The sequence below is a fragment of the Lobosporangium transversale genome (assembly GCF_002105155.1).
Source record: "Lobosporangium transversale strain NRRL 3116 chromosome Unknown BCR41scaffold_4, whole genome shotgun sequence".
In the NCBI taxonomy this organism is placed as follows: Eukaryota; Fungi; Mortierellomycota; class Mortierellomycetes; order Mortierellales; family Mortierellaceae; genus Lobosporangium; species Lobosporangium transversale.
The window spans coordinates 949,338-970,789 of NW_019028982.1; the positions used below are offsets into that span (position 1 = coordinate 949,338).

Genomic DNA, 21,452 nt, shown 5'->3' on the forward strand with positions numbered 1-21,452 from the left:
GAAGAGCACTTTGACTGGAGCATGGAGCCCTGGAAGCGAAAGTAGAGCTGATGCAAAGTCAAATGAGCATGAAGATCAACAAGTATCGACATCATATCCTAAAATGGAGACACGCCTACCAGATTCGTCGGTTAAGGAAAATGATGGCCTTCTCAAGGGCAGAGGCAAGGAAATTGATGAAGAAAAAGTCAAAGGTAAAGAAGCGATCAAAGGAAAGGACGCTACTCCTACTGAAAGAGACACAGCTCCTGCTGAGAGGGACACAACTTCTGCTGAAAGGGACACTGTTCCTGCTGAAAGAGACACAACTTTTGCTGAAAAAGACACAGCATCTGCTGAAAAGGGCAAAACTTCTGCTGAAAAGGGCACAATTTTTGCTGAGAGGGACACAGGTTCTACTGAAAAGGGCACAACTTCTGCTGAAAGGGACACTGCTCCTGCTGAGAGGGACACAACTTCTGCTGAAAGGGACACTGTTCCTGCTGAAAGAGGCACAACTTTTGCTGAAAAAGACAGAGCATCTGCTGAAAAGGGCACAACTTCTGCTGAGAAGGGCACAACTTCTGCTGAAAAGGGCACAACTTCTGCTGAAAGAGACACAGCTTCTGCTGAAAGGGACACTACTGCGGAAAGGGACGCGAACTCGAGCTCGAACATGACCAACTTGAAGGAGAGTCGATCTGCTGCTACTTCTGCACCTCTTTATTCTGAAGTTGCAGCAACAAACATTTCGGAGACGGCCAACAATAATAAAGCCGGTTCCTCGAAGAAGAAACAAGATGTTCATCTTCCAAAGGCGGTCCAACGTTCTATTACCACAGCCCAGCCCGCAGCCCCCCTCACCAATTCAGCCCAGGTTTTTGCTCAGTCGCAGCAGTACTCACCAACACAGCCAATCGAGCCCCAAAGCTATTCTCGTCAACACTCGATCAATGAATCATCTAGTGAGTTAGGTGCCTCTTCACCTACATCTCGGAGCCCAATAGCTGCTCCTATAGGCCGAGGAGCTCTGAGTTACAGTGGCGCATTAAGGAAGAATTCAGTCAATGATGGCCATGCTGTCCGCATGGGTTTGGCAGACCCTCTTTCCTCGGATGATGACTCCTCTATTTATCGCTTTCAGTCTAGGTCTCCTTCGTTATATTCTTTACTTGAGAGTCAAAACTCCGTTCAAGAATATGGAAAGTCACCTCCAACAACCACAGTGTCATTCAAGCATGGTCAAGGACAATCAACTCGAGGATCAAGACCAGGATCACTGGCAGGATCTTTTACTGAGGAAATCAACTGGCCCTTTCGTCGCGGCAGTAGCGGCGTTGCACCAAATTATCCAAGCGACAAGAATGACAGGGACCAAGAGAGTATAAACGAAGAAAATGGGGATGGGGTTCAAATTATACCGGACAATCAACGCGACTATGGAATCAACATGTTATCATAAAAAATGTAAATAGCCACCCATCTCCCACGATATTCATCTCATTTTTGCCAGACAACGCCGGATTAAAATAAAATAAAACTCCACTAGCCATGATAAATATAAAATTTTGTTTATTCTTGATTTACAGATTTACATTGCAGGTGTACACAGTCTCTTGATCTTCAAAATATTATTCCGCCTTTTTTTTGTTGTTGGAAACTATATAGAGAATCTAGACGAGGCCGGTGTCGAAATGTTAGGGAGAAAACATACGGAATGGGGATGTTGACGCTCTCGGACTCTATATCTTCGTTATCAACTGGTATTCAAATTAACACCATACGAGCCTCCCTTATTGGGGAATTAAATAGAGATAAAATCAGAAAATACATTGTTAAAAATTTCCAATTCCTACTAGAGATAAATGATTTTCAAACGTACTTGACTAAGGACTAAAGCTTTTGTCCTTGCTGGGAAACCTTTTCGTAATACCCTTATGGGAGTGTTGAGCGGGAACTCTTTTGAGCGATATCTGAAGGCAATAGTCTTGTTGATGTTGAGATAGGTCTATGGGCACAGTATACAATAACAACAACAAAAACTTTGCTCATGCTGCAAATGAACAAGATCGACCAAAAAAAAGCAAAGAAAAGAAAAAAAAGGATGTTTTGGGAAATTCTATTTTGTTTTCTTTCTATTGATCTATTCATTTATTTTGAACCAGCAAAACCGAGATAATCAAGATTGCCCCGGCTAAAAGTCTGATACTCTTCAGTTTCTCTCCAAGCCTTTAAAGAAGGAATCGAATCAACAGTCTCCTGGACCTTCAAGAGGGCGGGGGTCTTCTCAGGCGAGATCAAACCTTCCTTCGCGGAAATATATTGCAAAAGAGGAATCCAGTATGCAACTTTAATATCAGCTAAAGTCAACTTGTTGCCGACCAAATGACCATTGGCTCCATTGTCTTGCAAATGACGTTCATGATACTTGATCCAGTTGGAGATAGGGCCCTCGACCAATTGCTTCCTAACCTTCTCCTGAGCCTCCTTATCGTCGTCTGCGGAGTAATAGCGCGCAATAACCTGACCGGTTACGGCATTGGCTTGAGAGAGATATGTGTTGATGATAACCTCTTCTAATGCATTAGAGCCATAGAGATCAAATTTGCGAGCCAAATAACGTTCAATTGAATCTGACTCTGCAATTTGGATTACAGTCTTGCCATCAGCTGAAATCTCCTTCAGTATAGGTACGGTCCCGAATGGGGCCTTGGCCTTATCCTCCTTTTCCCAGTTCTCACCAGGAAGGACATTAGTAAATTTGGCACCAGAAGCAGCGAGGATGACACGGGTGGTTCCACCCATGCTATGGATGTCAAAATAGTGCACTTCAAATGTGCTATCCTTCTTGAGACTGAGGGCCTGAAATTCAGCAGCCTTAGAAAGATCGAAGAACTCGTGAATCATTTTGAGAAAAAGCTTTCTTGTTGTTTGTTATTGGGATTTTTTTTTTTAAAAAAAAAAAAAAAAAAAAAAAAAAAGTTGTTAATTTTGTTAGAGGAATATGGAATGTTACATTGATGAGGAAATAAAAGAAATGGAAAGTCCGTCTTTTATATGTGAGAATTTTGATTCTACAAGGGAGGAACTAAATAAAAATCTATCCAGGCGAGGATTCCATTTTGTGGGGCTGTAAACAGCCTAAAACAAAGGAGGACATATACATTTTTAGCTTTTTTACTTAAGCATCATTTTAATCTGAAGTTGTTGGCTTCTACATTATGCCATGCCATTAGTAGTAAGTAGGATTAGTCAATGATCCCTTCTATAAAACAAAACAAATTGAAATGGAAAGAGGGATTAAAGGCATCAAATATGATGCCCTTAAAATACAGAAATTATGGAAAATCGATCTTTTCATCTTACTCAACATACATGATAGTTTAGTAATGGCATTTTGGCCCTTTTATTACTCAGTTTAATAAAAGGGTATCGGAGGTTTGCACAATCTTTTTTTTCAGCAGCTTTAAGAGAGCAATACAAAGATGCAGTGAAATGTAAAGGTCTGGAATGGAAGCGTATATTTTACTCTTTTGGGAGTGTGTACAAGAGATCTTCGTACCTAAAGGGTCTACCTGTAACGCTCATGATATTAACCTACTCCGCATGTGAAAGTAGATGTTTCTGTTGGTTAAAGACAACTGTGAGGCGTCTTTTCTTCAATAATGTTTGCCCTATTTTTGTCTCTTATTTCTTTTTATCTTGCACGCGGCAGGGCAATTTAAGATAAGAAATGAATCCTCAATCACCGCCCTTTTATTGGACCCCGAAAGCTCCTCCAGGAATTTATCCTGGTAACACTTCGTTACCGTTTCCCATTCTGAGCGAGTTGGAAAGCAATATTGTGAACCAATTTAGTCATCGACTCTTCGCTACAACTTCCACCATAGCAAAATATTCGAAAATAGTGATAAAGTTATATAACACTATAAGAGAATTGATATTTCACAAAATCTATCCAGGTTTTTAGCCAAAGCTCCATAGACTTTTTTTTGCTTTATTCGACATTGAACCCTTGAGGGAGAGATTGGTATAACTGCGGCGTATCAAGATACTGAGTGGTGCAGTGATGAGCTTTTTCCCTAGTGAAATCACTTACTGACATCAATATTAAGCGATAAAAACTGCGCAACTACCCGAGAGTGCTGCGTAGACGTCATAGCCAACAGAGGAATTTTATCACTCACCATGTACAGATAATTATTGGAGGCTTTACTAATTTATCTGCTTCAGCCCATCATTATTCCGCAAATCTTAACCTTCATGCCTTCAAATTACACAAACATGGTAGTGTGGTCCCGGTCATTTGGTCATGCACATATTCTAAAATGTATAATTATTGAATTGATTTGGCCGGCGCAAGATTTTAAATAATCAAGTGAATTGGTGGCCAAATTCAGGCACTGATTGAATACCTAGATCACATTCAATGTGGCACGTTTTTCTTGGAGCCAATTCAATCATTGTATTTTTACAATATATGGATGGCCAAATGACGAGAACTGTATGACATCTGATAATATTTGTGTAATCCAAAGCTGCTTAACAAGACTCTTCACCGTGGGGGTGCTGTGAACCCCCTTCTTCTTGCCATGTTTGGAGAATAAGGCTGTTGCGGCTAAACTCAATAGGTACTGACTTGCCACCTGTCATTTGTTGTCTCATTTCCACACTGGTCCCCATTTGATTACGACCATATTCTAAAAATTATAATTCTATATGGGTTGGTGGCAAATCGGCTACCAATTCAATAAAATATTTAATCAAACTTTAATCCGAACGTTTGCTTCGCCAACCCCTTGATAAATACTTTTTTCGCCGCCAATTTTTTCCTTTCTTTCCCAGTAACAGCCTGCCTCTCTCTTTTTACCTCTTATACCATCGGTTTCCCCTCATTGCTTTTTTACCCACAACTCATTCGCTTTCTATTCGTTTCCTATTCACATGGTCAACGGTATTTCCATATGTGCCACAGTTGGGAGTGCCGCAGTAACGATGAAAGAATAATATGAGAGGCACATGGAGAGCGTGTAGCGTGTAGCGTGTAGCGTGAGCATGATTTATTCAATTTTATTGATTTCATTGGATAGAATTTGAGTGTTGGCATTACGCGTCAGTAACACAAAAACCACTGGGGAGGTTTCGGATGTGCACATTTTTGGCTTGGAGCACATCGGTTTAATTTACTGCATTCATTCGCCGCAAATGCCTCATGTATATACATGTATAATTTCTGCTTCGTCAAATCTTATAGATATTCCTTTTCATTCCTCTCTTTGTTTTTCCTTCTCTCTTTTCAATTTTCTTGCCACCAATTCGTCTTTATTAATTTTTACCAGGCACAAATCATCTATAACCTATCCACATTCATCTTTAATACATTTCTTCCCCCAATTCAAAATGGACTTTTATGCAACCACTGTGATCGGAGGTGCCGCAACCATGTTACCCAGATTAATTAATGGTGACACGAAGAAAGAAAGAAATGTCGAAGATGCACGAATGGAACTTCAGATGCAAGGAGAACGGATTCTAGCCTTAGCTCCATGGGTGGATGACGATTCATTTAAGCTGTTGTTAACTCTCATTCAGAGACGAAACCGTATTGTAAAGGATATCGACAAAAAAGAGTCCGTGGTTTAAGCAATGGAAGAAACAAGAGGCCTCTTTCACTAAAATCCGGGATGATATTGCGGGAATTAACGTGGCTTTAGCAATCATATCACATTATGGTCTTCGTCAAGCATCCGAGTAAGTTGCCATTCGTCAGTTCGGTTATATTATGATTACTTGTCACTAACATCGTCTATTTTTCCGTAGAATGGTCAATCCGCCCGGCCTGACAAGGATGTCCTGGCCTTTGGTATCAAGGTTATCCTTACCGATCCCAGCAGCACTCTCCGCAAACTCTCTTAGACCATTGACATCAAGATTATCCTTAATGATCCCAAGAGGGCTCTCCGCGAACTCTAGGGTGTCTTTAGCAATTATGAGTCCTAGAACACCTTCGACGATGGAGAACGTCGTGCTCCAGCCCAGACGACCAACAACCACACAGTTCGCCAGGCACCGAAGGCTTGGCGCGACTCTAAAGGAGAGGCGACGTAAGATTGTTGTTTTGGACCGCCACTTCAAGGAGCCGGAAGGATCGCAAGATGGGCTATAGAGATAACTACCGAAAAAAAAAAAATCAATAAAAGTTGACTGTGAAGAGGAATACTATATTAGGCAAGCTCAAGCTTGGATCTGTCTGTGTAAATAGTAGGTAATACTTGGTTGATAATCGATAGCGCTCAGTGAAGCCAGCAAAGGCGTTTTACTGCGGAGCCCCCATGCTACTTTCCACAGGTTAGCTGATTTGGATTCATAAACAAAAGGTTGGAGAATATATGGTTCAAAGCCATGATTGCTCCATGCCAAATGTCGTCATTTACTTTTCCGTCAAAAGCGATGATTTAATTTACTTGGAGCTGAAGTTGACTGAACATGTTCATTTGTGCAAAATACATAGAGTCCTCGCCAGAAAGTCATGAACTGGATATATTTTAAAATACTCAATTTGAAATATTATTTGCAAAAACACAATTTTACGTAAAAGCACATATTTTTTTTTGAATTAGATACAATAGAAAAAAAAAAATTCTCAAAATTCTTGACGTCCAAAAATGGAAGTATTCTATTCAATTTAAATGCCTGAAAAATATATCCAGTTCATGACTTTCTGGCGAGGACTCTTTACCTCCCTCGCTGTTGTGAGAATGATGAGAAAGGAAAAAATTTTTGTGGACTAAAAAATAAATAAAATAAAAAATGGTGGTCCCCGAATAGGGAATGATCTTTTTAAAAAAACGATTTCAATAGTCCTAATCAAGAACAAAGAAAGCACATGTACATATCCATGAGTCCTGCATGTCTCCCCCTTGGAAGGACTTAGGGTCCTGGTGAGTTTTTTTTTTTTTTTTTTTTTTTTCTTTTTGCATGGGAACCGTTTTGACATTATACTATTTGCTTGTACTCTAAACCAAAATATGCGATCGGGCTCAAATCTGTAAAAATCGTCTTCGCCAAACTCATTCTCGAGAGATATTTGGTAACGCCACTGTTCCTTCTCATTCTTCTCAATCCCAACTTTCTTTTCTCTCTTTGATTTCTCTTACTACCAGCTCGTCCCTATTAACTGTTCTCACTTTCGGCTCGTACCTAATCTATCTATTTTCATCTGGTTTGCCTCCCCCCCTCTCCCAAGTCAAAATGGATAGCAATTCAAGCACCGTTGAGAAGATAATCGAAGACATGCGAGCAGATTTAAACTGGCAGAAAGAGGAGGCTCGAGCCTTGGATGTCTCCCTGGCGAAGAGCGGTCACTCTCGCACTTCCTCCAACGCTTTCCATGACATGTTAAGTCTGATCTTGAGCGAAACAGGCCGTATTACAAAGGACGTCGATAATGCGGCGTTGGTTATAGAGAAAGACAAAAGCCCATTTCGGAGTCTATTGGGGATGAAAGCGGACGTTCCTTTTAATAGAATCCGGGATGAGATTACAGCTAATAACATGGCTCTAATGGTCTTTTTAAGATATCATCATGGGGGTCTACTATCCCGGTAAGTTGCTATTCGCTGGTTTGGCTATGCTGTGGGGATTGGCTACTAATTATGCACTTCTTGCTGCCTTTTTTTTTTTTTTTTTTTTTTTTTTTTTGCAGAAATAAGAAGCCCATCTTGACAGAGCCGGTTGGACCTAAGTCAGAAAGGTTGTCCAGACTGATCTCAGAAGAAGCTTCCGAGTCCCAATCGGCAGAACCAAGGAACCCACAGAGCAATGGAGGCGATAGAAACCTACATCGCAATGGAGGTGGAAGAAACCCAGAGGGAATTGGAAGCGGAACGATTAGTCCACCACAACGAATGCCGCCCGAAGTGATTACTGAATTAACAGCTTATTTGGAATCGAGGAAATTAAGCCAACTGGAAGAATGAGCTATTGAGCATATTCAGCGACTTTAAATAATTACTAGGGAAAATATATATATGAGTATATTATTCTATAAAAAAAAGATAAAAGGGGTTGATAGTGAAGAGGGATCTTATGTGAAGGCAGGATTGTTCGCGTTCATACTCTGTCTCGTCTCAATTGTGGAGGAATTTTCCATAGTCGCAGGGATTGTAGCTTTACAGATGTGTCTTGCTTATTCTTTCTCGAGTCCCCCAGTCAATTTTTGCAGACAGAATTCACCACGATCAAGGAATCCCCAAGTAAAAGATAGTGAATAGATCTTGGTACAGAAGAATCGTGTACCACTACGCCCAAAGTGCTCGGAAGCATTTTCTTGTACGGAAACAATCCCTCCTCTTCGTGCACTGTTGTATATGACTGCAATATTCAGCTAGTGATCAGTAATGAAATTGTCTTCAAGCAAACCCCTTTTTCTGATGTCTCTCGTCCCAGTATCAATCACAAGGCCGATGACTGCTGGGAATAATACCTTGGACATCGGAAAACAAGATAAATTGTTGAAGGTGTACCTGAAAGAGCTCTGATCTATACAGTTGACCAGACTAAAAAAAGGTTGGAGGATAGAGAAAAGGTATGAGAGTGGGAAAATAGATTGACATGAATCAACTGGCCGTTTTTTTTTTTTCTTTTCGCGAATGGATTAGTCCAAGGTTCCTAAAGTTTTTGATTGGTGATACCTTCATTTTATTAATACTTTTCAATATTTTATTTCGACTTCTACATTGTCAGTGTGTGTTCAGCTGGAATATTTCTAATCCTTCAACTTCAAGAAGGTATTGATACCGCTTGTAAGTGTGGTAATCTCGGCTTCATAGTCCTTCAACTTGGCAGCGTTCATCTCTCGAATCTCTGCCTTGACCTTGGTCAAGTATGTGGGGTCCTGAGTCTTCTTAAATAGGTCATCATGTGCCTTCTGGACCTTGGCTAGTTTCTTCTCGATCTTTTGGACCTCCGCATCCACGTCAACCATACCCTTGACCAATAAGTAGACAGAGCATCCCTCCTGAACAGTCTGGGAAGCACATCCTTCAGGGATAGCAGCAGCATCTGTCACGACCTTGCAGGATTTACTACCCTTCGCCAACGTCACAATGCCATCTTCTTCTGACAACAACAGCTTAGCAATCTCAGCTGATCCATGAATAAAGATTTGACCACCCTTGGTCAGGTTGTAATCAGCCATCAGTGAACGAGCGCTACGGACAACGGCAAAGACCAATTCAAAGTCGGCATCGGCCTTTTCGTCCACATACGAGGGGTTGTGAACGGGGAAAGGAGACTTGACGATCGTAGGGATCTTGTCACCATCGCGACGAGGAAGACGCTGATACAACTCTTCGGTCAAGAAAGGCATGAAAGGGTGCAGCATTCTCAAGGCCGCCTCCAAGCAGGTATAGAGAGTATCCTGAGCAGAGCGCTTAGCAACTTGGTCCGAACCCTCAGTGATGGGTTTAATGATCTCAATATAGACATCACAGAGTTCGTACAACCAGAACTTGTAGACCGCATCCGTAGCCTTCATGAAATTACGTTGACTGAGCTGCTCATTCAACTCCACGGCAGCAACATTGAGCTTGTTGAGAATCCAGCGCTCTGCTAAGCTCTCGCGACCAGATTTGGCTGCAGTGGCATTGGGCAAGAAGCCTTCCTCAAACTTTAAGAGTGCGAACCGAGTAGCGTTCCAGAGCTTGTTACAGAATTTGCGGTAACCATCAACACGCAAGATGTCTAAATTGATATCTCTACCAAAGGCAGAGTAGGCACTCAGGCAGAAACGGAGAGCGTCTGTTCCGCACTCGGGAATACCGTTGGGGAAGTCCATCTTTTGACCCTGCTCAGCCTTGGCAATCTCGCGAGGATCCAAGTTTCCGATACGCAACTTATCATGGAGGGCTTGGAGAGAAATACCCTCGATAACGTCAATGGGATCGATGACATTACCTAAAGACTTTGACATCTTGCGACCCTGGGCATCACGAACAAGAGCGTGGCAGTACACTTCTGAGAAAGGGACCTCGCCAGTCATCTTGATACCAAGCATGATCATACGAGCGACCCAGAAGAACAAAATATCCCAGCCGGTCTCAAGCATAGAGGTAGGATAGAATTTCTTGAAATCCTCCGTCATCTCAGGCCAGCCCATGATGGAGAAGGGCCAGAGACCTGATGAGAACCAAGTGTCGAGAACATCGGGGTCCTGCTCCAATGTAAACTTCTTGCCAGGGAACTTCTTCTCAGCATTCTCACGTGCAGCCTGTTCAGAGCGTCCAGAGACCCAGAACTGGCCATCAGCAAAGTCCTGCTCCACACCTTCGAAGCGCACAAAGTAGGCAGGGATACGATGACCCCACCAGATCTGACGGGAGATGCACCAGTCATTGATATTCTCCATCCAGCGATAGAACTCTTTTTCTGAGGTCTGAGGTCTGATCACCACCTTGCCATCTTTGACGGCCTGAAGAGCGTCAGCAGCCATGTCCTTGCAGTTAACCCACCATTGGGGCTTCATTAAAGGCTCAATGATATCACGAGTCTTGGAGCAGAGAGGAACAGTCATGGCATTGTCAACAGTGTCAACATAGAGACCCTTCTCCTTAAGCGCCTTCAGAACAGCAACACGAGCATGGAAACGCTTCATTCCAGAGAATTCACCGCAGTTGTTGTTGAGAGTGCCGTCATCGTTCAGAATGTTGATAAACTCAAGATTGTGACGTTTTCCAACCTCATAGTCGTTGAAATCGTGAGCAGGAGTAATCTTAACAGCTCCAGTACCGAAGGCCATGTCAACAACGATGTCATCCAAGACAATAGGGATCCTACGCCCAGAGAAGGGGTGAATAACATATTTGCCATGGAGGTGCTTGTAGCGCTCGTCCTGTGGATGAATGGCAACAGCAGTATCACCAATCATGGTCTCAATACGAGTGGTGGCGACGACAATCTTCTCATCCGAGTTCTCAACAGGATAAGCGAACGAAATCAAAACACCAAACTCAAACTTCTCGTTGGGCTCATATCCAGGAACATTCAAAAAGGTGCGTCCAGTCAGTTCCTTATTGTCGACCTCCAAGTTGGAAAGGGCAGTGTTGAGCTCTGAGCACCAGTTGACAAGACGGGTGGCGCGGTAGATAGTACCCTCCTCATGTAGTCTACAGAAAGCCTCAGTGACAGCATGCGAGAGCTTATCACTCAGGGTGAAAGCCTCACGAGACCAGTCATTAGAGGCTCCAAGGCGTCTGATTTGATTATGAATACGTGCCTGGAAAGTATCCTTCCATTCCCAAACTTTCTTCACAAAAGCTTCGCGTCCAATATCGTGGCGTGTCTTCTTGCTCTCCTTCCAGAGTTGCTTTTCGACAACCGATTGGGTTGAAATGCCTGCATGGTCGGTACCAGGATTGAACAAGACAGTCTTACCCAACATCCGATTCCTATTTGGTGGAAGTCAATACATATAACCATGAATAACAAATCCAGTATGTCCTTGACACCTTGGTAATAAATTTATCCTTTTTTATCTTTTTATCACATTGTTACTTACCAGCGGCAAAGACCATCTTGGATAGTGATAGCTAAAGCGTGTCCAGTGTGCAAGCTTCCAGTGATATTGGGTGGAGGGGCAGGGATGACAAAGACACCCTCTTCCTTGATTTTTCCATCAGCAGTCAATTCAGGCTCAAAGAAACGTTCCTTCTCCCACCAGTCATTCCATGCAGCCTCAACGGCCCTGGGGTTGTAAGTGGCAGCCATCGGCTGAGACATGTCCTTCTTTTGACCCTTGGGAGTTGTGTTCACAAACTCAGGCACAGGAGCAGCAGCAGGAGTAGAAGCAGTGACTTTCTCAATCTTGGTCTTTCCCTTGACAGGAGTGGCAGCAGTCTTTTCTGCAGCAGCCTATTAAAGTATTTTCGGAAATTTAATACTGTGCGCTTTTAAAATAAGTCATCAATTGCATACTTTTTTAATCTGCCCTATTGTCTACAATTTACCTTCTGCTTCGCCAGGAATTTTTCCATCTTTGCAAGACGCTTGGCCTCATTCTTGTCAGCGTTCTTTGACTTCTCAACAGGAGCCTCTGCGTTAGCAGCAGCAGCAGCAGCAGGGGGCACAGCAGTAGCGTTGTTGTCGGCCATTGTTTAAAACCTCGATTATCTTTTGGCTGTAGTAGTAGTTATGGTAATAGCAGTGATGATAGTTGATATTTCGGTATTGTTGGTGTCGTTGTAATAAGTAAAAGTATGCAGCAAAAAAAAAAATAAATAAATAAGAAAAGAATGAGTTCAGTCAAGAGTTTTTTTTGTGAAAAGCAATCGTGGGAAAATAGAGAGGAAGCAGTGCCATGTATGAGCCTTTTTTATATGAAGCAAACTTTTAAGAGACAATTCCATTCGACCATGCACTAATGCTGATGCCATGACTCACCGAAACAAAGGACGAGCAAGGGAGGAAGAACGAACAGAGACTTCAAGTGTCTCGACTCAGTCATATTACAAGGTAAACAATATCACGTGGTTCGCTACGCCACTTCCCCCCTTCCCCCACACTTATATTGGTGGCGAAGCTAATAACAAAATAAATTCTGTGGCAATGTCTCAAGAGATGAGTAAATTGACAGTGTCAAAATCCAGTTGACTCATTTTACACATTGTTATTGCTTTATTAAGAAAAGAATGGAATCGAGCTATTAAATAGCATTGGCTACCTTAACTGATGGCCCATATCCTGTATTAATAGATGCTCGTGCTTTAACCCCAGTGGGAATAGAATGACCATTCGGGCTAAATCCACCTCCGTTATTTGCTCCAGCTTCCCCCTCGCCTGCTTGATTGGCAGTACTATTACTAGCCGGCGCCGCATTTCCATAGCGCCCTTTCATGATCCACATCATGTATGCATCATAACGGGCTTTAGTACCTGAACTGGCCCCCCAGTAAGGATTGAGGCTAGTCTGCCCCACAGTGTAGAGAGTCAGCTTAGGCAACTCAACATGGGCATGGTATAAGATCATTTCGGATTCGCTGGGCGGTTTGATGGTCACCTGCGGAGTTGCCAGCAAGATGGGTGGGTCCGGCAGGTAATCCGAGATATTATAACGATCTTCCTCCTCAGTGCCCTGTTCAGCATGCTGACATTCTGACTGCTGTTGTTGAGGTTGAGAGCTTGAGCCATCGACATCCGTAGGAAATGAAATGACTGTTGTTTGTCCAGATGACTCTGCTGAAAGAGGGGACAGCGCGGTAGGCGACGGATTTGAGGCTCCATTGTCATTGAAAACATTACTAGTCTGCTTTTCATTAATTTTTGAAGTCGTTGAAATGTCCGTTTGAAGAGGTTTCTCGACTCTTTTGGTGCTAGCGCGTAATATCGCATAGTAATACTCATCCTCTTCATTAAGTTCAGTCGTTCCGATGGTTGTTGTTGAAGTCGATGATCCTCCGCGTTGAAGCCTGCTCAGGGTTGGCCTTGTTGTTGGCATTGAGTTGAAGGACGATAAGGACGTATTTGGATACTTGCTATCAACATAATCCCCAGATGAATCTTGTTGCATCGGGCTGGTTCTGCTTGAGAATGATTCATGCTTAGGTATTGTAGCTGTAGTAGTGTTGTATGGGGTACCAAGAAGCCAGCTATTCTTATGGCGCCCTTGACCGGATGCATTTCCTTTGGTTGAGACAGAGTCGAACCTGATCGATTTGAATTGCTTGGCATAGCTGTTAATAATAAAAATGATTAACAGTAGCGATGATAGAAGGGGGTGTTAGTGGTTTTGCACTATAATGAAGTTCCATCAAGTTAATATAGCTATGTGTTTAGTATCAGTACCGTTTGTACTCATTAAGCTCATGGGGTGATACATGGGACTTCAGTGATCGTCTTACAATCTCCTCCATAGGTGACCGCCCCTTGGCTCCAACCTCAGTAGAGGCTACAGTTGAGGCTCCGTCTTTGTGAATATCTTCAGCCCCAGAAGCTCCCTTTTCATCCACCAGATCTGACGGCTTGTCCGATTTAGGTACAAAGGACGTGTCATGAATTGCATATTTGGGCAGATTCGTTGAGACATTCTTCGTAAGCTCAAATACTTTTTCTTTGGACAATGGGACATGTGCCGGTAAGCGGACTTTTTTAACTTGACCCTGCTGTTGATCGCGCGCCCGGAGAGCCGCTGCCGTCGCTGATTTTTCGTCAAACTCATGGGTTATTGATGATGGAAAGGAAGTGATGGACAGACGGCTCCCACGAGCATGTCGTGCAACGCCATCCTTGTGCTCATGGCTGTGACCTTTTTCTTGGAATGTAGGGTCATCGTCCAAGCTTGAGATAATTCCCTTTCTACGCCCACTGCTCACAGGCAACGTTTTAGAGCCAGCTTTAGCATTTTTGTTTTTGTCGCTGCTTCCAGTAAGCCAGCCGAGCATCGACCTCCTTTCAGATTTCGCAGCAGCCTTTGCACTATGGTAATATTATTCGAATATTAAACTCCGTCTAAAAAAAAAAAAAAAAAAAAAAAAAAAATTGGTTGCAATGCTTCTACATGAGGCACATACTTAATCTCCGTTTGCGACGGGGGGTTATGGATCTGGCGCACTTCGAATGGACTTTGTTCTGATGTATTCTTGATGCTAATATATTATTGCGATAGGTCCATCTTAATTATGAGGCTTTCAGATGAATGGTGCATCGGCTGTAAAAGAGAACTAAAAACGATCCTATATCTTACTTTGATGGCATAAGTCGACTTGTCGAGGTCATGTTGTATGCAAACAGCAACTGAAAAGACGTTAGCGCCTTTGGCCGATAATATTCGTCCCAATACTCTTCCCATTCTATCGATACAGGATCGCCATTGAAATTATCACAGGACTCGACTCCATCATATACAAGCTTTTCTCCTTTTGATAATAATGCTGAAGAACTTGATCTGTCTCCATAGCCTATAAATGACGAGGAAAGCGATGATCTTGATGCAGACGCCCTCAAGCGTGGATGCTGGTATCGTTGCATGGACAACACTGAAGACGATGGCGACTTTGGTTTACTTTCCTCTGAGATCTGTGGATTAACGTGCATAACAAGGGGTGGAACGACTCGCTCGCTGAAATCTAGTAAGCCTTCATCTTGCAGTGAAGTCTGCTCCGAGCTTAGTGACTCTCTTTTGCCTTGCGAGCCCAGGAGAGAAAGGGTTGGATCCAGCTTTGTAATTTGCGTAATGGGTTCAGATTCATCCTCCTGTTGCAGCGATCCAGAAAATCCGACAGTAGAATTTACAGTATCAATACGACTATCCTTCTCAGATGTTTGTTTGGTATTTCCAGAGAGGTTTCCTTCTAGTTCAGATTGGGGTGCTTTGATTTTCTGATAATCAGGGAGACCCCCTGATTCAGTGGAATCATAGCCAACGGTGTTGTTTTGATCTGATTCCATGAAAGGCTCATATTGATCATCAACATATCCGTCGTTATATTCATCTGCATATTCTGGGAAATAATCATACCCAGAATCATATTCATAAGTATGATCATGAGTTATTTGAAAGCTCTTTCGTGCCAAGACATCCTGAGGAAGTAATGCATCAGGACTCCACCATCTGATATAGCACTTCCGAATGCTTTTAAGCTCAGGAACGGTAGTATTGTGAAGATGGTAGTCTCCCGGGAGCTCCCATAACGCAGGGCCAACGCCTTTCTGAACACGATAGTTCCCCAAGAATAAGTTCATAGCATCCTGTTTTTCCGCATCTAAAAAATAGAATTGAAAAATATCTATGAAAATCTTGACCGCAGGGCAGAGACGCGTTCCATTTCTGATTTAAAGCCAGGCTAAAAGTTCATACCCACAAAGCTATTGCTATAGAATCTCTTGATGCTCTCGATCATATCACGACTATTGCTTGTCCATTGATTAATCTTCCGATAGGTCTCCATAGTGTTGACTAAATGTGATCCACCATACTGTAGAGCAATTGTATCACCATGGTCGTGATACATCTCAGTCAACATGTTGACTGCATCGCAATCAAAAGGCACTACAGGCTCAGAAATCAGACCTAGTGAAAAGAGCTGGAATCCACATACGAAGTCAGAGGGAGAGAGTGAGAAAAGGTATTTTGTCCGCTAAATTCAACTGCTTCTTATTCAAGAAAGATATTTGTTTGATTACTTGGTGTCCAAGTGCGCACTTGGCAATGATGAATTGCGCTGCATTTGTTCGATCCAGACAATCAATACAGTTGGTACGAACAACACCGTTTTGCCATCCTGATCCAAAAGGAATATTTTGTTTGTGCTTGCCTTCCGGGTCTTGACTGTAACCACTGTGGAAAAAGCCTGTTCGGGCGAACGTCTTTTCAGCAATGATTTCTAAAACCGAAATGACATTTTCGTCCGGACTAGATTATTTTAAGAATTCATATCCATATTATATACGTGTTTGCTGCTGTTAGTGGTTTCTTAAATATCCATGTTGTCCATGTTCGCCATTAATGATAAAGCAAGCATACCTTTTGGAAGCTCTCGACATGTCCCATTTTATATGCCAGATTTTTTTGTCTTCGGGCAAGAACTGGTTCAAATACTCAATACAGTCGGTAAATTCACTCAGTAATATCGACTCTCGGGGAGTCTTCTCCTTAGCTTTGATAAGATTCAGGACAATGCAGGGGGCACCATATCGTTTGAACATATCGTCAAAGTGAAATGCAGCAGCCGTAAAGTATGGATCGATGACATTGAGCGCTATGGCAGGTTTGGGAGTCATGTTGGTTGAATCCTGGGTCCAGTACAGAGGAATAGATCCACGGTGTTGAACAAAAGAGGTGTGATTGGGATTTGCACTTAAAGCCCCAGCAGCGTAGAATGATGTTACTGACATTTCCGAAACTATTTGCTCGGTTTCAACATCGTTAGCTACATATCCCTATTATCCCAAAATTATATATAAGGTAGATGTCATATTGATTAAAGAGCAATTACTCTTGAGTAATAACATAGACCTAAACACGGAGCCACACACATATAAAGATAATGCACATACTCTATCGTTGACCCCACGCTTCAAGAAGCGAGCTCCAGCAAAGTACCTAGATCTCCGGGCAATCAACGTAATGAAGACATTGCGTCCGAGGATTGAAAGTTCTATTTGAAAAAGTTCAGTCAGATCTTTATAAGTTTCTAGACGTGCAACAAGATGAAGATGATGAACAAGCAAAAAAGGACCTACTTGACTGATCCACAAAGCCATACATGATAGGTAATGCCCATTGGCTCTCAATTCCGGACTCTCCGAATCCGTTCTCTAGCAAGTACTGATTCCACACAAACATCCGGTTGCGGCCCTCGGCCTGTGGATTTCTGCTCATGTTCCATTGTAGGGTTCTTGTGATATCGTACGAGTATGAGAAATAAAAGTTTTTTGACAAATCCACCATTTGAAACATTTGAAGGTACCGTGCTTCGTCCGAGTTTTTGTCTAATTTCGAAGTTGGTGTTGTGGATGAGTGAATAGAGATGGTCATGGTGGCCTCGATATGAAAGACGTAATGGCCCCCAATTAACGCGACAGGGCTTCGTTTGGTGACCAAGATGATATAGTAGCCTTCTGTAAATCGGACAAAACCGACAATGCCATAAAATTTGGTAATATCACGCCTTCCACCTGTAGACTTGTTGGCATGTTTAATCATCTCGAGGAGGTCATCGACTTCGGGTTTTGTGTATTCTCCCTCATCCTCTGTGATGTTGAGTTCATCTCGTGGTGTAGTTCTGTCAATTTTAAGCACACGAAACTTTGTCGCAGCGGGCGCATTCGTTCCTACAATGTAAAATCTCTTTTCTCAAAATGTTTCCCCAAACGAATCTAGTCAGCCATTGACACTGACTATTGCGTTTTAATAAAAAAAAGAAAAAAGAAAAAGAAAAACTGTAGCATCATCATTGTCATGGCTGGCGTACATGTTTTGTCTCATATAAGAAGAAGCTGTTGAGAATTGTTTGACCTGACTTTGCGGGCGGAGGTGGAAATACAAGTGGGGGAAATTCAGTCATACTGGCATGACTGGGTGTCGATGGCTTTTCTGGAACAACCATGTTGGTTACAAACTAACATGGGCTCTTTTGTGGTTCCTTTTTTCTTTATTCTCTGATGACACAAGCACAGTACAATTGAGCGATGGTTTGATGCAATGTTTAAAAAAAAAGAAAAAAGAAAAAAAAAAAAAAAAAAAATAGGGAGTAAAGGTTTTTAATCGCTTATTCGAGATTTTTTATGGACAACATGATTGATGCACCTGGACGTAATGCCTAGACGCGTGTCTATAGAAGAGGTGCGTATGAGGAATAGGAGGAGAGTCGAGTCAATGCTAAAAAGGAGGACATTGGCATTGCTCCCCTTCTTTCAATATGCACTCCGCAATTTGTGTATCATATTTTCTTCTCGCTTGAAGATGTTGAAGATCCGAACCGGGTTTTGCAAAGCAAGACAAGATGTTCATGGGTATTTACACAAGAAATAAATATATATATATATTTTTAGTCTAGCCTTTTCTGATCGTCTCCATGTCCAAGAGGGTCCTGATGATTCCTCAGAATAAGACACAGGTTGGATGTAATATAAATTGGCATCCCTTGCAGTAAAAAGAAGTTTTTTTTTTATTACGGTTGATGTACATCTTTGCAGAGTCCCCAGGAGAATGCTCTCCTCTCTCTTGTAAAATCAAATCCAGAACCAATAACATGGGGTGCTCTTTCTTTCTTTCTTTTCATTAATTACTCACAGCCCTTCTTTTCACCTTCACTCTTCAGTCTCTCCACTCTCACTCTCACTCTCTCGTACTTTCTCATATTCTCTCATAATCTTTCATCTCCCTCACCCTCCCCTTTCGTATATACTCTACTCCATCCACACTTTACAACACTGACATCTGTCCTATCGCAAAAGGAAAAAGAATTAAAAGCACAAAGCACAAGGAGCCACTCTTTATCCCATCCCCAGGGTGAGTTTCTTGTTATGAACCAATCCACTTTGCATACCCTTCTTAAACAAGCCTTTTTCACCTTTTTTTTTTTTTATTTTTCCTTTTTATTTGTATACACAGTACGCAAGTGTGACAACTGCATGACTTCCCCATTGATTTTCTCACTCTTCTTCTTCCATTGCAAGACCATTCACAGTGAATTGGACCTCGAGTTGAATTCTAATCTCTTTTCTTTTTCTTTTTTTTTTTTTTTTTTTTTCTTTTTGTTTTCTGTTCCCAGCAAATTTTGATCTTTACTCATTATTAAACATTAATTGACAAAAGAAAACCATTCCAACTTCAACTCTTGAACCTGGGGCGGTGTCTCTGTGGACCTCCGCGGCAGTGAACATGGTAAAATCACACTGGGCTATTAACAGAATAGACGAGTCTTTTTTTATTTATTTCAGGGACCAAGGCAGTTTGTTGCCACAAATTGTTCATTAGTTGGTACCTTGTTGGCCCTGACTCTCTTCGTCTTCTTCTTGTTCATTAGACAGCTGGCTGTGGATCCTCAACTGATATCGAGTCCTGTTCTCCCTTCAATATCCAATCGCCACATCTTGATGTATGTTGTTTTATTCTTTTCTTTCTTTTCTTTTCTTTATTTTTTTGCTCATATTTTTCTTCTCAACTGTCGGTCACATTTCCTGTTAACCTATACCATATCATGACGGCCTCCTCCACTCTGGGTCCGGACAATCTGACTCAACTCTCTGACCCCAGTTCTATTATTTCTGTCTGTTTTTTTTTTTTTTTTTTTTTTTTTTTTTTTTTTCTAGTTCTCGTTTTTGTCATCGTATGATACAGCCAAGGATCATTACGTAGGTCCTCTTTTTTCTTTTTTTTTTTTTTTTTTTTTTCTTTTCTCTTTTATTTTATTTTATTTTATTTTTTTTATTTTTTTATTTTTTTTTACCTACTGAACATCTTTCCGGTTTTCTCCAGATGATTGCGGGCAAACTCTCAACTTTACATCCGTTTTGTACCCACTTTATTCAACAAACACACCCATTTTAAACATTATAGGTACCGGCACTCTTCAATGCCACATCCTCGAACGATATGACATCTCTCAGCCATGCTGGGGACAACACCTCGGATACTTCCCCAACCACGGACCAAGTTGCACCCAGAAAAAGAATGCGTGGTGAACGAATCGTCTGGACTCCAGAAGAGGACGAACACCTGCGCAGAGCTGTTCAAATATATGGTGACAAGACGGAAAAATGGGCAAAAATCGCTGCATGTGTTCCAGGAAGGACTAATAAGAACTGCCGCAAGCGCTGGTTCCATTCATTGGACCCTAGCCTAAAAAAAGGAGGCTGGACTCCAGAAGAGGACCAGCTGCTCAGAACAGGTGTTCAAAAATTCCGTGGTCAATGGAGCAAAATTGCAGAACGTATCCAGGGCAGGACAGACGATCAATGCGCTAAGCGCTGGCGAGAGAGTTTGGACCCGGACATCGACCGTGCAGCGTGGACACCTGAAGATGACCTTTTGTTACTACAAAAGTTTGAGGAGTACGGGACTCAATGGCAAAAGATAGCCGCAGTATCTTTCCCAGGCAGACCAGGACTCCACTGTCGAAATCGATGGCGTAAGATTCAGCGAAGCTTAAACCAAATGCAACGAGCTAACAAGCGGCGGCGAAATCCGACAAAAGATAGTACATCGGGGACAGGGCAAAATGCAGATAGTCAGCATGACCATGATAGTACATCAGGAAAAAACTCTTCCGAGTCGGTTCTCCGACAGACGCCTTCTGATGATTATAATATGAGAAATGGATGTATAGACGGCGATGATCTTACAGAAAATAGAAGCGATTCCAATCCAGATGAAGAAAAGCCATACGGATGTGCTATCCCGGACTGTGGTTATGAGAGTTCGTCACCCTCGCTACTTTACTATCATTTCAAGGCTTCACACCATGGGACAACAGTTTTGAAGCCATTTCGGTGCACTATGCCTGGATGTGAAGATCGTAAACGATACAAAAACATCAACGGGCTTCAATACCACGTCAACCATGCAAAGAACTCACTTGGCCATTGTGGGCATGGTGGTGAAATTTCAGAGAAGGATTCTCAGCCTACGATGCCTGAAACTCCCTCGGCGTCAGCGTCGCCGTCCTTCACTTCTTCAGTAACTACTCCAACAGGAGAAGTTTTATCAGCTATTCCAAAAGACACTTTTACAATACATCCTTCAGCCATTACCGGATCCATTAGCACCTCCCATACCCTGCTTCCCACTCCTGTTCAACGTCAATCGCTGATTTCAAACCCTTTCTCGCCACCTGTGATGACACACCAGGCCTTTAATATCCCGCATACCCCCGAGTCCATGGAGGAAAGTTCTGTATCGCCACTCATCCCATGCGATATTTCCATATCCCAATCCCATTCAGCTTCTTTCCAGTGCCCTGAGCTCGGATGTGGAC

General features: G+C 42.4%; 7 protein-coding genes across 7 annotated transcripts; 4 read left to right on the plus strand and 3 right to left on the minus strand.

The window, feature by feature from the left end:
• Window positions 1-802: 802 nt before the first annotated feature.
• BCR41DRAFT_346792 (hypothetical protein) lies at window positions 803-1,417 on the plus strand. The gene has a single exon (XM_022022963.1). The coding sequence runs from the start codon at window positions 1,047-1,049 to the stop codon at window positions 1,365-1,367; it is 321 nt and encodes a 106-aa protein (XP_021885174.1). The 5' UTR covers window positions 803-1,046; the 3' UTR covers window positions 1,368-1,417.
• A 713-nt stretch (window positions 1,418-2,130) lies between these two features.
• Window positions 2,131-2,886, minus strand: BCR41DRAFT_392778 (glutathione S-transferase; the record flags this gene model as incomplete). The annotated part of the gene is made up of 1 exon (XM_022028502.1): window positions 2,131-2,886. One exon carries the CDS (start codon window positions 2,884-2,886, stop codon window positions 2,131-2,133), a length of 756 nt encoding a protein of 251 aa, XP_021885175.1.
• Window positions 2,887-5,379: 2,493 nt separating this feature from the next.
• Window positions 5,380-6,145, plus strand: BCR41DRAFT_392779 (hypothetical protein; the record flags this gene model as incomplete). Its single annotated transcript, XM_022028503.1, has 2 exons — window positions 5,380-5,609; window positions 5,800-6,145. 2 exons carry the CDS (start codon window positions 5,380-5,382, stop codon window positions 6,143-6,145), a joined length of 576 nt encoding a protein of 191 aa, XP_021885176.1.
• A 1,085-nt stretch (window positions 6,146-7,230) lies between these two features.
• BCR41DRAFT_419218 (hypothetical protein) lies at window positions 7,231-7,958 on the plus strand (the record flags this gene model as incomplete). The annotated part of the gene is made up of 2 exons (XM_022029725.1): window positions 7,231-7,583; window positions 7,685-7,958. The coding sequence occupies 2 exons, from the start codon at window positions 7,231-7,233 to the stop codon at window positions 7,956-7,958; spliced, it is 627 nt and encodes a 208-aa protein (XP_021885177.1).
• A 706-nt stretch (window positions 7,959-8,664) lies between these two features.
• Window positions 8,665-12,440, minus strand: BCR41DRAFT_332117 (tRNA synthetases class I-domain-containing protein). Its single transcript, XM_022021838.1, has 4 exons — window positions 12,418-12,440; window positions 11,985-12,154; window positions 11,537-11,889; window positions 8,665-11,426 (listed from the first exon to the last, which is right to left on the minus strand). Exons 2-4 carry the CDS (start codon window positions 12,126-12,128, stop codon window positions 8,747-8,749), a joined length of 3,177 nt encoding a protein of 1,058 aa, XP_021885178.1. The 5' UTR covers window positions 12,129-12,154; window positions 12,418-12,440; the 3' UTR covers window positions 8,665-8,746.
• Window positions 12,441-12,630: 190 nt separating this feature from the next.
• BCR41DRAFT_318128 (SacI homology domain-domain-containing protein) lies at window positions 12,631-18,198 on the minus strand. The gene is made up of 10 exons (XM_022021306.1): window positions 17,946-18,198; window positions 17,215-17,821; window positions 17,029-17,129; window positions 16,496-16,911; window positions 16,156-16,384; window positions 15,830-16,055; window positions 14,717-15,734; window positions 14,544-14,618; window positions 13,819-14,448; window positions 12,631-13,706 (listed from the first exon to the last, which is right to left on the minus strand). The coding sequence occupies exons 1-10, from the start codon at window positions 18,078-18,080 to the stop codon at window positions 12,680-12,682; spliced, it is 4,464 nt and encodes a 1,487-aa protein (XP_021885179.1). The 5' UTR covers window positions 18,081-18,198; the 3' UTR covers window positions 12,631-12,679.
• Window positions 18,199-20,149: 1,951 nt separating this feature from the next.
• On the plus strand, window positions 20,150-20,957 carry BCR41DRAFT_376701 (Homeodomain-like protein; the record flags this gene model as incomplete). Its single annotated transcript, XM_022027063.1, has 2 exons — window positions 20,150-20,705; window positions 20,896-20,957. The coding sequence occupies 2 exons, from the start codon at window positions 20,150-20,152 to the stop codon at window positions 20,955-20,957; spliced, it is 618 nt and encodes a 205-aa protein (XP_021885180.1).
• Window positions 20,958-21,452: the final 495 nt, after the last annotated feature.

Bases quoted from the DNA above. Each gene is read 5' to 3' on its own strand.
- BCR41DRAFT_332117 (XM_022021838.1), bottom strand. From the start codon at position 12,128: ATGGCCGACAACAACGCTACTGCTGTGCCCCCTGCTGCTGCTGCTGCT. The intron at 11,890-11,984 runs GTAAATTGTAGA...ATACTTTAATAG, and splicing joins AATTCCTGGCGAAGCAGAAG to GCTGCTGCAGAAAAGACTGC. The intron at 11,427-11,536 runs GTAAGTAACAAT...TCCACCAAATAG, and splicing joins CAAGATGGTCTTTGCCGCTG to GAATCGGATGTTGGGTAAGA.
- BCR41DRAFT_346792 (XM_022022963.1), top strand. From the start codon at position 1,047: ATGATGGCCATGCTGTCCGCATGGGTTTGGCAGACCCTCTTTCCTCGG.
- BCR41DRAFT_318128 (XM_022021306.1), bottom strand. From the start codon at position 18,080: ATGGTTGTTCCAGAAAAGCCATCGACACCCAGTCATGCCAGTATGACT. The intron at 16,912-17,028 runs GTATGTGCATTA...TTGGGATAATAG, and splicing joins AGCGTGGGGTCAACGATAGA to GGATATGTAGCTAACGATGT. The intron at 16,056-16,155 runs GTAATCAAACAA...TGTGGATTCCAG, and splicing joins AGTGCGCACTTGGACACCAA to CTCTTTTCACTAGGTCTGAT.